Genomic DNA, 13439 nt, shown 5'->3' with positions numbered 1-13439 from the left:
ACTAACAGATGTGTGGTGGCTGAGCCTGAGGTGCATTGGCTGGAGATTGAACTCAGGTCTCTCATATGGAAGGCCAAAAATTCAACCATTGAACCACCACTGCATCCTTTTAAAAACTTAGTGGACAATATATAAAAAGGGACCAAAATAATGCCTCTATCTCTTGGAGAAATGAAAATTGATACAGAAATCAAGGCTATGTTCTTACTGTCTGTCATACACAGCACTGTATTTACATTAGATATACATGCTATCCAGTCCTATGGGTTGCAGCACTGCCACACCTCTTACAGCTTCGGTAGACAAAAGAATGCCCCCATAAGTTGAAGTACTGCTCAAATCAGGGAACCAGATCAAATACTCAGTATCAGTAATTTTGTTGGGCAATGGTCCAGAATCCATGATACATACATAGAGAGGTACAATGTACCATCAAATCAAATATTTTACTTACAAAACCTTGACACCAATTTCTCTATGCTCACGTTAATATTTTACTTTGAAATTATTTTTCTAGAAACAGAGACAATATCACCCATTTGGCCCAAAACAAAGTTGAGCCTTGTTTTTCTAAATTATTGAGGAGAAAATGATGTGTCAGTACTAAGTTCAAATCAAGCCTTCAAACTAGTTTGTTCTAGTTTGAGCTCCTGCTGAGAATTTGCATTTCCATCCCAGGTATACTGAATCAGAATCTACGTTTACACAAGATCCCCAGGCAATTCTTATGTATAATAAAGGTTGAGAACCACTGCTCTGCTAGTGGTTCTCAGAATTTATCCCTAACCAGCACCATTAGTATCACCTAGGAACTTGTTAGAAATGCAAATTCTCAGCATGGGGTAGAAACCAGAATGAACCAGTTCAAAGCTGTGCTTCAAATTCACTCCAAATAAAAATGACTTGAAAGCAAAGTTGTGTGGCGAGTTAATAGCACCTAAATAAACAGGGCAATCTTGCATGAACAAGTACTTTTAAGAAATCATCCCTATACTTATTTAAGTAACACATTGTTGTTCGGTGCCATCTAGTCAATTGTGATTCACAGTAACCCCATGTGACAGTGTAGAACTGCTCCAGAGAATTTTCTAGGCTGTAACCTTTACAGAGCAGATTGCCAGGTCTTTCTCCTTCAGGGCTGCTGGCTGGGTTTGAACCACAAACCTTTCAGTTAGCAGCAGAGCACTTAAACGCTGCACCACCAGGGCCCCTTTAAAGTACCACAGAGAATTAATAATTATCATATTGTCAAAGAATTCCTTCTGGATGGTGGTAGAAAATGATTATAATAGTAACTATGATGCACATTGAAAGATATAATCCAATTTCTATCCATTGGCCAACAAATAATTATTGAACCTTTTTTTTTACAGTTGTCATACTTAACTAGAGAATTTACTTATTAATGTATGAAGGTCCCTTCAAGAATAAGATCTGGAGGTTAAACAAGATATAAAATTGAAATATAAGTTCAGATGAACTTTCTCATCCTCAAAAACTATTTGTTTGTTTTTTCCAGGTAGAATTTCTGCATATACAAAGGAAAATTATAAAATGATTTACTGTTAATTTAGCATGAGGAAAATAAACATTCATTTCAGAAAACACTTTAAACTCAAAAGTACACTAGAGTTGCATTTTGAGAGTTTATTCTTCTAATGTGTGAATTTGTTATAATAAGTATACTTGCATTACCATCACTGTTCTAAATAAAAACAACAAACAAAAAAATACGTTTTGCAGAAAGGAAAAAAACTCTGAGAAAAGCCTAGCGAAATGGTATATGTTATTAATCACATGCTGTAAACTACCAATTTTTTAAATATTCTATTCTTCAGTTCAAAAAGAAAGGTTCAACTTATGTTCTTCTGGCATTTAAGAAGCAAAAATCACTCAAGCTTTTAAAACAGTCATTGCAGGCATGCCAGACTAGAAATTTAAGCACCAAAACCTATACTGTCACCCCAGCCTAATTTAATTTTACAAGATCATTGAAGTGATAAGATCAGAATAAGTGGCAGACTATAAAGACCATGTTATAGCAGTATCTCCCCCAATGACTTAAGGCAAATGTTTTAAAAACATAATATGATCAAATAGTTGAGGTCATGTGGGTGAGCTAAAATGACTCTTGCACTTAGTTCTTTTGAGTAATGATGGTTATGCCAGGATATCTTTGGTTATTACTTTTATTGTCTATACTCGGAGTCCCTTGGTTATTGCTTTCATAATTAATAAGTCACTTAACCTCTCCATGGCCCAGTTTCCTCATCGGTTAAATGAGCATAATGATAATTGCTTCCTACCTTCCTTAGGGGATGCTGTGAATATTAATGAGCTGGTATTTGGAATGTACTTTGAGTTCTTCTAAAGGAGGATCCTGTACATAAAAAAAAAAAAAAAAAAAAAAGAGGCCTTTTCGTTGCTAGGTACTAAAATATAAAATTTTTTCCTCAGACGTATTAATCTACCTGTGTACATTCCTAACATCATAACCTACATTTCCAAATAAATTGACTTTTAACCAAAGGCTAAAATAGGAATGGGGTAGGGGGTGCTACAGAAGATTGCATAGCTTGAAGAAAACTTTATATCTCTCTACAGAATAACAAAATTACTAGTCACATATTCTAAACTAAAACTCTTTGTGGTATGCATTCCATCAACAAATGCAACATTCATTTTGCCACTGGATAATTGTACAGAATTTGGTAACGGAAGAGCTGCCATAATAAAAACATAAATATGTGGCACTGATTCAGGTCACACATAGCAGATGACAATGGAATCATTAGAAGAGGCTGGAAAAATGGGAAGCTGTGTATAGAGGGCAAAATATTTTTTTGAAAGTGTGCCTAGTAGCATCATGGATTGAATTGTGTCCCCCAAAATATGTGTATCAATTTGGCTAGGCCATGATTTCCAGTATTGTGTGATTGTCCACCATTTTGTTATCTGATGTGATTTTCCTGTGTGTTGTAAATTCTACCTCTATGATGTTAATGAGGTAGGATAGGCTGCAGTTATGTTAATGAGGTGGGACTCAATCTACAAGATTGGATTGTGTCTTAGCCAATCTCTTTTGAAATATAAAAGACAGAAGCGAGCAGAGAGACAGGGGAACCTCATACCACCAAGAAAGCAATGCTGGGAACAGAGCATGCCCTTTGGACCTGGGGTTCCTGAGCACAGAAGCTCCTACACCAGGGAAGATTGATGACAAGGATCTTTCTCCAGAGCCAACAGAGAAAGCCTTCCCCTAGAGCTGACGCCCTGAATTTGGACTTCTAGCCTACTAGACTGTGAGAGAATAAACTTTTGTTTGTTAAAGCCCTCCACTTGTGGTATTTCTGTTTTAGCAGCACTAGATCACTAAGACAAGTAGTAACTAGGAAGACAGAAAATGCACTAATTATTTTTTGGACTTAGCCAAAGAGATGTCCAGACAAAATGACAAAAGATTCAAAGTATCGGTTGGTTACATTTAATTAGATATGATAACGTAGTATAAGAAAGATGAACTAAAATGATAACAACAACAATAATAATAATGAGAAAGAGGAGAAGAAGGAGATTAAGGAAAATGAAAAGGAAAAGTGGAGAACAAAGAGGAGAAATAGGAAGAAAAGGAAGAGAAAATTGTTCAAAAGAACTGGCCAGTTTGAGAACAGAATTTAGAGTGGATATATACGGAGTCCTGGTGGCACAATGGTTAAGTGCTGGGCTACTAACCAAAAGGTCAGTGGTTCAAACTCACCCAGTACCTCTGCAGAAGAAAGACCTGGCAATTTGCTTCTGTAAAGATTACAGTCTAGGAAACACTATGGAGTAGTTCTACTGTGACACACGTGGTCGCCATGTGCCAGAATGGACTCAGCGACATCCAACAACAACATAGACAGGCTATAACTTGCAAGGCTGGATAATAAAAGTGTTTCATATTTTCAGTTTCTCAAGCTAGTAAAAGAATCTCAAAATTGTCTCAGCATAGGCTCATAACAAGGATTAAATTAAACAGGTGGTCTTGAGATACTTTGAAAACACTGGAAAATTAGGTCAGTGCCTTATAGACTTTCACTTCTGGAAAAATATAGTCCAAAGTGGCAATGATTAAGTCTAGAGAGAGGCATATCTTGAATCAGAGAAACATGATTGTTAAATATATTTTAAAAATATATTTTAAAAATTTATTCATGCTATTGTGGATCACACAAACATAATTTGCTTGAACATATTTAAAATAATTCTAAATTCTTCATTTTTTAATTAGCCATGTATTCTAGCAATGCTTGTCATTGTTGTTAGGTGCCATCAAGTGGGTTCTGACTTATAGCCATCCTATGTACAACAGAACAAACACTGCTCGGTCCTGCACCATCCTCACAATGTGATTATGCTTAAGGCCATTGTTGCAGCCACTATGTCAATCCATCTCATTGAGGGTCTTCCTCTTTTTCACTGACCCTCTACTTTACCAAGCATGATGTCCTTCTCCAGGGACTGATCCCTCCTGACAACATATCCAAAGTATGTGAAACATAGTCTCACCATCCTTGCTTCTAATGAGTATTCTGGTAGTACTTCTTCCAAGACAGATGTGTTCATTCTTTTGGCAGTCCATGGTATATTCAATATTATTCTCCAACACCGCAGTTCAAAGGCATCAATTCTTCTTATTCATCGTCCAGCTTTCACATGCATAGGAGGCGACTGAAAACACCATGGCTTGGGTCAGGAGCACCTTAGTCTTCAAGGTGACATCTTTGCTTTTCAACGCTTTAAAGAGGTCTTTTGCAGCAGATTTGCCCAATGCACTGCATCATTTGATTTCTTGACTGCTGCTTCCTCGTGTGTTGATTGTGGATCCAAGTAAAATGAAATCCTTGACAACTTCAATCTTTTCCCCGTTTATCATGATGTTGCCTACTGGTCCAGTTGTGAGGATTTTTGTTTTCTGTATGTTGAGGTGTAATCCATACTGAAGGCTGTGATCTTTGATCTTCATCAGTAAATGCTTCAAATCCTCTTCACTTTCAGCAAGCAATGTTGTGTCATCTGCATAATGCAGGTTGTTAATGAGTCTTCCCTCAATCCTAATGCCTCATTCTTCTTCATATAGTCTGGCTTCTCGGATTATTTGCTCAGCATACAAATTGACTAGGTATGGTGAAAGGATGCAACCCTGACACACATCTTTCCTGACTTTAAACCACGCAGCATCCCCTTGTTCTGTTCGAAGGACTGCTTCTTAAACTATGTACAGGTTCCTCATGAGCACAATTAAGTGTTCTGGAATGCCCATTCTTCACAATGTTATCTATAATTTGTTATGATCCACACAGTCAAATGCCTTTGCATGGTCAATAAAACACAGGTAAATATCTTTCTGGTATTCTCTGCTTTCAGCCAGGATCCATCAGACATTAGCAACGATATCCCTGGTTCCGTGTCCTCTTCTGAATTTCTGGCAGTTCCCTGTCGATAATACTGCTGCAGCCACTTTTAAATGATCTTCAGCAAAATTTTACTTGCATGTGATATTAATGATATTGTTCAATAATTTCCATTTCTGGTGGGATCAGCTTTCTTTGGAATAGGCATAAATGCTAATATCTAATAATTATCAAACTTTTATTCTTAGGTTGAAAGGATCGTGGTTGTGAATTTTAGAGCTTGGAGAAAACAGAATTGGATAGACAGAAAAGCCACAACGATTTCTGGAACTTATATTGCAAAAGTACTATCATCCTAGAGTAAAAGAAATTGAAATGTAGGAAAGCCTCTGAGCCCCAAATTTCTAGGAGTAGGACAGATGACTTTAAGCTAAATAAATATAACATATCATTGAGGATTTTTTTGTTGTTTGTTAAGCAACATTGCTATGGCAATAGATAACTAATAGAAGCCCCAAACCAAAAAAACCAAACCCACTGCCATTGAATTGATTCTGACTCATAGCAACCCCATAGGACACAGCAGAACTGCCCCATTAGAGTTTCCAAGGAGTGGCTAGTGGATTCAAACTGCCAACCTTTTAGTTGGCAGCTGAGCTCTTAACCACTGCACCACCAGGGCCCCAGTCATATGTAAATTCTGTGATGTGGACTAGAGATGCAAGTCTAAATGATATAGGTTCAATTCCTATCTTCCTGGTGTGCATTGTGTAGTATGGAAACATAGAGGAACCAAGAAACACAGTTTGGAGTGATAATTTAAATGATAACTGAAGTAAAGAGTGCCCAGAGAATTTGAAAGAGGAGATGGGTACATTTGGGTAGGGGAAGGGTAGAAAAAGTTTTCCTGGAACAAGTAAAGTATAAATGAGGATCTAAGGGATAAAGAGGGGGCAGTGGTGGTTCGGTGGCAGAATTCATTTTTTTTTTTTTTAATTGTTGTAGTTTAAGTGAAAGTTTACATTTCAAGTTAGTCTCTCATACAAAAATTTATATATACAATGTTATGTAACCCGAATTGCTCTCCCTATACTGTGACAGCACACTCCTCCTTTCCACCCAATTCCCCACGTCCATTCCACCAGCTCTTAACCCTCTCTGCCTTCTCATCTCACCTCCAGACAGAAGCTGCCCATTGAGTCTCATGTATCTAGTTGAGCTAAGAAACACACGCTTCATGAGTATCATTTTATGTCCCACAGTCCAGCCCAATCTTTGTCTGAAGAGTTGGCCTTGGGAATTGTTTTAGTTCTGGGTTGACGGAGAATCTGCGGGCCATGCTTTCTGGGGTTCCTCCAGTCTCAGTCAGACCATTAAATCTGGTCTTTTTACTAGAATTTGAGTTCTGCATTCCACCTTTCTGCTGCTCCATCAGGGACTCTCTGTTGTGTTCCCTGTCAGGGCGGTCATTGGTGGTAGCCGGGCACCATCTAGTCTTCTGGTCTCAGGCTGATGAAAGTCTCTGGTTAATGTGGCTCTTTCTGTCTCTTGGGCTAATACTCTTCTTGTGTCTTTGGTGTTCTTCATTCTCCTTTACTCCAGGTTGTCGAGACCAATTGATGCCTCTTGGATGGTCAGTGGCAAAATTCTTGCCTTCCATGCAGAAGACCCAGGTTCAATTCTCAGCCAGTGCACCTCGAGCACAGCTACCACCTATCTATCAGAGGAGGCTTGCATACTGCTATGATTTTGAGCAGATTTCATCGAATATTTCAGACTAAGATAGACTAGGAAGAAAGGCCTGGTACATTACCTCCAAAAAAATCAGCCAATGAAAACCCTACGAATCACAACGTGTAAAGCCCACTGTTTATGGCATCATCATGAGTTGGGGGACACCTTGATGGCAGCTAACAACAACGATAAGAAGGAATAAAGAGGGTATAACAAATTAGGTTGGTAGGGAAGGATAAGGATTGAAAAAAGGAGAAGAAGGTGAAAGAGTACATGATACATTATACGACTAAAAGCAAGCCAGTTTGGCTAGATCTTAGAGTATGAGGGTAAGTGTCTAGAAAATAAGACCGTGATATTACCTGTAAACCTGCTAAGGGGTTGGGTCCTGATCTAAAGCAAATAAGGGTGGGGGAGAAGGGTGATTATTTTTAGGGCTTCAACCAGAAGCCAGGAATGATCAGATTAGTATTTTTAAAAAAGTCACTCTGGTTATAAAGTCGCGAACAACAGGGGCAAAACTAGAAGAGAAGAAAACTTAGATGGTTATTGTAAAACCTTGGAGAGAGATGATATGGTTCTCAGTCAGGGTACCAGTGAAGGGAACAGAAAGATACATAGAGAGTAGAATGGACAGGTCTTGGGAGGTGCTTGGAGATGCAGGATATATTTCAAAGTTAAACATAATTCCTACCACACAAGAGGTTCTCAGCAAATATTTATTGAACAAAAACTTGATTTCCTGCGACAGAACATTCACATCTTATGATTAGGAATATAAGATAAATGGTGATGCTGGCTACATGAGACACATAACGATTAAGTTAAAAAAAAATTGTAAATAAGGATGAAAATTATTTACATTAAATATATTTTTTTAATTCCTTTACCTGAGTTTTGGCATACATTCCCAAAACAATTGCTAACTGCAACTTGATATAACATAGCAAAATAGTCAAGAAAAGACCTAAAAACTCCCCCATATCTTTATTATTTCACTTATTAAATTATTCTTGTTTTATGACAACAATAATTAGAAGAACAAAGCAATTTAAATCAGAGAAACACATTCGAAACATGGTATGATCTCTTTTTAAATCAATTTAAAAATATTTATACAATTTTTGGTCATGCAAACATAATTTGCTTTACTGTGTTTAAAATAATTCTAAATTCTGCATTTTTAAATTATCCACATATTCTAGTAATGGTAATATTTAACATTTATCAAGCTCTTACTAAGTGCTCAGTATGCCAGGTAAAGCTTCCATTTAATATTTAAAAAAATATTGTTAGAATATTCCTGTTATTCATTATAGTTAAAGGTAAGGAGTCAGAGGTAGTTATCAAGGGTCAGTGTCCTTACCAAATATAGGTGGTAAAGCCAGGAATTAAGCAGATTCTACAATCTTCTTCATTCTAAACAACTATTCTAAAATGCACTGTATATTTCTAGTGGAATTAGGCAATTTACAGTAGATATTTGATACCACTTAAATTTTCTCTCAATGTGTGGCCTCATTTTGTTTAGTAACCCTACAACAAGAGGACATACTTCATTGATAACATTTGTTTTTTTCTGATGGACAGACTGTATTAAGTACATATGGCAAAACCAGAGACTTTAGGTGGGCTAAGGCCAGACAGAGAATTTGTGGAAATTGGAAAACCTGAGTCACAGATTTCATAGAGACATGATTATTCAGCACCATTTAGTAAAACATGATTCACTTTGAAAGTATAGAAACTCTAAAAAGAGACCATAAGACTTACAAGCTACTGTTGAGTCATTTTTTGAGCATGTAATCTCTATGTATTAATTTTATTAATTTTTATACTTTGGGTAGAAAACTATATACTTGTTGGCTGTAACATTTTGAGTAGTGTTCAGCCCTTGGGTGAGATTTTAGTTTTAGTACACCAAATTCCCAGATTCAAAGAAGGAGGATTTGACTCTTCCATCATTGTTTTTTAACAAAACCCCTGTGTTCTTAGCTATTTTATTATCTAAATATGATTAAGAACATATTGATGATGTCATACAGTTTATTATTTACATAGGATAACACTGGAGAACCACCACCATCTGTTGGGTTTTGAATTATTTTGCCAGTCATGGTGATGGTTCTACACTTGTCACTGGCGAGAGTGTGTGTGGAGTATAATTGATGTAAGGGAAAATAAGAAGAAGAAAAAAAAAACTCCTCTTGAAGACAATATACATACGAGATAATAGGTAAAGTCAAGCATGTTCTTTGGAAATAGAATTATTCAATGTTGTAGAACAGCTGTATAACTCTGCCTGAGTCTTTGCAATACTGAAGGCTTATCTCCTTTAAGATCAGGAATCTTGAGCCAGATCTTCTTGTTTGTAGTAACAAAACTATGTCATCCTTTAAAATAATTTTCTGGAACTGAACATTCCAGAACAATTAGCTAACAGCAGGTTCTTGTTAAATTAGTAAAAACAAGATGGAAAATCCTTTTGGATTAAGGGTGCTTCCTAGAGTGTCTGTATATGTTCTTGTTAATTAAAAATAGAAGAACGCTATCAAATGTAAATAGACTATACACAATAGTCCCTTGTAGAGTTTCACAATGAGCATGCATTTGCTTGAATTCCAGATAGTTAGGGATTTTTTAAATTATTATTTTACATCCATGGCTGGAGTGAACATATAGTTTAACAAGCCAAAATATGAATTTATGATTAGTATAGTCTAAGGCTACCCTGAGATAACTAATGAAAAATCAACATTTAATATATCGTGGTAAGTTCTGATGTTTTTTTCTAATTATAACAATAAGAATTCACCTTGTGATAAAGTTGACAACATAAGGTAATTGTCAACTTAGCAGTTATCATTGTGTGTTTTTTATTGTGACTGGTGTACATTCCAAAAGGTTTCAATTCAAAGAAAAATTCTGTGCTATTAGAAGCAGAAAGTTGTTTCAGGTCAATTTCCTCCAGGTGCTAGAAGCACCGAGTGTGTGAGAGAGAAAAACGAGATAAAAGAATAAGAAGAAAAGTCAGTAGCACGGAAAGGTACAGGTAGGCAAAAACGGACACTGTGGAGAGCGACTGAATTATTTCAAAAAAAAAAAAAAGACAGGAACAGAAGATTGGAAATGCAAAAAAGGGGGAAAATAGGTTTAAAAGAGGAAAATGATATAAAGGTAAGAAAAAAGAAATTTATTTTGGAACTGAGTTTTTTAGAGATAAACTTTGTTCATGGTATATAAGAGCTTTGAAACTAAAGGTATTCAAGTCTTCAGAAAAAATAAAAGTGAAATTAAGACTGAAATATTTATGAAAACAGAATAAACACTTTCGGTGTCATATCACTCAAGTTAGGTACTTTCTTTGTGTGCTTTTACAAACAACTTCAAAAGTCCTTTGTATATTGGAATAATTTAAATTCATCACATAATCATTCATCACAAAGTTGTTGATACAATGTGTATTTAGCAATTTCAACAGCTCATTTCTGGGAAACAAAATGTTACACTTTCATCTTTTATAAATCTAAATATTCTACTGGGAAAAATTGATCAATTGCAACTAATATAGCAAAAAGCGTCATATAGAACATTAGTTTTGCTAATATTTGATTACTCAATTTGATTAAATGATAGTGATTTCCCATATGAAAACATAAAATATGCATGAAATCTTTAATCTAGCCATATTAGAAATTCACTTGAAAAATAATTCAAATTTAAAAATGAGATAGACTATGACTGAAGTATCGATCTATCTTATTTATTCTTTGAAATTTTGGTGTCTTCCAGGACTCCAACATCCCCCCTCCAAAAAAAAATTAATTTTATCAGAATTTTGATAAGGAAAATCAGATAACTATTTGGCCAAACTGTTTTAATTCACATAAAACCCTGTTCTATGGTTGTTACTCTATTCTTCTGTGTATCCAACTAAACTATGTTGTTGTTAGGTGCTGTCAAGCCGATTTTGACTCATAGCAACCACGTTATGAGTAGCAACAGAGTAGAACTTCCCCATAGAGTTTTCTAGGCTGAAATCTTTATGAGAGCAGATCACTAGGTCTTTCTCCTGTGGAGCTGCTGGGTGGGTTCAAACCACCGACCTTTCAGTTAGCAGCTGAATGCTTAACCATGTGTCACCAAGGCTCCTTAACTACACTATAATCTTCTTGAAATGAAGCATTAGATCTTATTTGCTATAGAATGCCCAAAGTATAGTGCTATTTCTGGCACTCAGTGGGCACTAAATTAATACTTGATGAAAGAATCTATTTCAGAGCTTGAGTTGACTATTTAAAAAGAATAAAAAGTTAACCACTGCCACTACATGTTTGAACTGACAGTTGCATTTTTGTGTGTACTGAAAGGAAATATCTATGCTTAACAATTTTCCCAACATAAAAAAATTATACATATGACCTAAAAAAATTATATATGTATATATATATATAAAACCCAAACCCAAACTAAAATATAAAAGGAATTACTAAGTGATACTGACTCCCTAAAGTGGAATCTTCCCATCTGGACTACTCTGGTCCGGTGAAATCAGTAAGAGTAAGAGAGATAGTGAAGAGGCAGACAAAGCATTCTGTATGCCAGAACTTGGTGAAAGCACACTTTCCATTTAAATGTTCCACCAGGCTATCCCTCTGGAAACCACTGCAAGTTCAAAGTTGTAGCCCACTTTAAGGCACTGTGCTTCCCAGAATATTAGATGGATGAATGTACAGATAATAATTACTGTTTCTTTTTTTTCCTAAACATGTCACCCTTGAGTCAATTCTAACTCATAGAGACCCTATAGGACAGAGAACTGCCCCACAGAGTTTCCCAGGCTGTAATCTTTTTCGGAAGCAGACTGCCACATCTTTTTCCGCAGAGGCTCTGATGGGTTTGAACATTTTGGTTAGCAGCCGAGTGCTTAACCACAGCACCACCAGGACTCCTTTCTTTTTTCCTATAGTTTCTATTTCTCTCCTTTTTCTGTAGGCTTCTCCCTGCCTTTCCTCAACAGAAAGAAATGCATGAGAAACATTCTTACATGCAATCATTCCATTTTTCTGGAATAGCCAAGTCTTGTAGAATCTGAATCTACTATTATGCAATTTTCAAGAAATACATCAGTTTATATTTTTAAATTCAAAATTAAAACGACTTTGAAAAAAAAAATACAAAACACAAAAACCATGTTACCTTTGAGCAGATTTTCTTCCAAACAAGAATACCTGTAAAGCAAAAACTCCTTACCATTTTCAAATAGTAAAATATTTTGCCTTGCATGGACATATATTTAGCTGTATACTTCTCCACCCCTGAGGTGTATGCTATTCTGCACAAATAAGAGTGTTGCTGTGTCCTTACATTCATGAATGGAGAAAGGTCTGTTTGTGCTTTATCAATTTAATACACAGATTTTTTGTAACCAATAAAACTTACCTTGAAGAAAGTCATGGTGGCTCCATCCTCCACAGCTCCATACTCTATCTTGGTTTGTTTAGCTAAATCATCAGCAGAGTCAATGGGGGATTCCATACGCTCCACTGTCAGAAAGGCGGCTAAGTTAGCAGTATACGAAGAAATGATGATAAGTGTGAAAAACCACCAAATGCCTCCCACTATCCTGGTGGAGAGCGCTTTGGGCATGAGCTCAGAACCTAACAGAGATTAGAGGGAAAAGTGAAACGAATACAAAGAATATGATCAGCAGTTAGATACTTTTGATCACAGTGGCAGAATGGGATCACTGGTAATAAAAGTTGAAATTATAGGATATACATATTGCTTCAGTAAACCAGCAACAACCATAGGGAGTGTGGAGGCTAATTTCAGATAACAGAGACTCAGGATGTTTGTGTTCAAGTATAGTGACAGGAGATGCAAGTTCTACCCAAGATGGTGCAAAGTATCAATTAAAATATTGTTTGTTGTTGTGTGCCGGCGAGTTGATTGCAACTCATAGCAACCCTATAGGACAGAGTAGAACTGCCCCATAGGGTTTCCAAGGAGTGGCTGGTGGATTCAAATTGCCGGCTTTTGGTTAGCAGCCAAGCTCTTTACCATTTTGCCACCAGGGCTCCAGAATTAAAATATTAATAAGTGAAAATCCTTTATAAAAATAGCATTAAAAGAGGAAAAAACTCTCCACCTTATAAATCACTTGCATTATTTTTCATAATCCTGTTAGTTATGTATCTTTTAGAAGGAATGACTTAACAAGCTTTATGAAAAGTTTCATTTTTCATGCCCACGTAGCTTAAAATTTTTAGTCTTCTATCTTGTCATTTAAAAAAGCAATGTTGTAGAAGA

General features: G+C 36.2%; 1 protein-coding gene across 5 annotated transcripts in view; it reads right to left on the bottom strand.

Annotated features, from left to right (window-relative positions):
• GRIK2 (glutamate ionotropic receptor kainate type subunit 2) overlaps window positions 1-13439 on the bottom strand; it is a 781170-nt gene that overhangs the window by 140040 nt on the left and 627691 nt on the right. For 3 of the 5 annotated variants that reach the window (XM_004372421.2, XM_004372423.1, XM_004372422.1), the window contains exon 13: window positions 12570-12787. The exons of the other annotated variants lie outside the window; for them this stretch is intronic. In XM_004372421.2, coding sequence (XP_004372478.1) covers window positions 12570-12787 — 218 coding nt within the window. The remainder of the gene's footprint in view (window positions 1-12569; window positions 12788-13439) is intronic. 5 annotated transcript variants of the gene reach the window in all.

Source organism: Trichechus manatus, unplaced genomic scaffold, assembly GCF_000243295.1.
Source record: "Trichechus manatus latirostris isolate Lorelei unplaced genomic scaffold, TriManLat1.0 scaffold00017, whole genome shotgun sequence".
NCBI classification, from domain to species: Eukaryota; Metazoa; Chordata; class Mammalia; order Sirenia; family Trichechidae; genus Trichechus; species Trichechus manatus.
The sequence above is the reverse complement of the archived record's forward strand: the minus strand, read 5'-3'. Positions and strand labels throughout refer to the sequence as shown.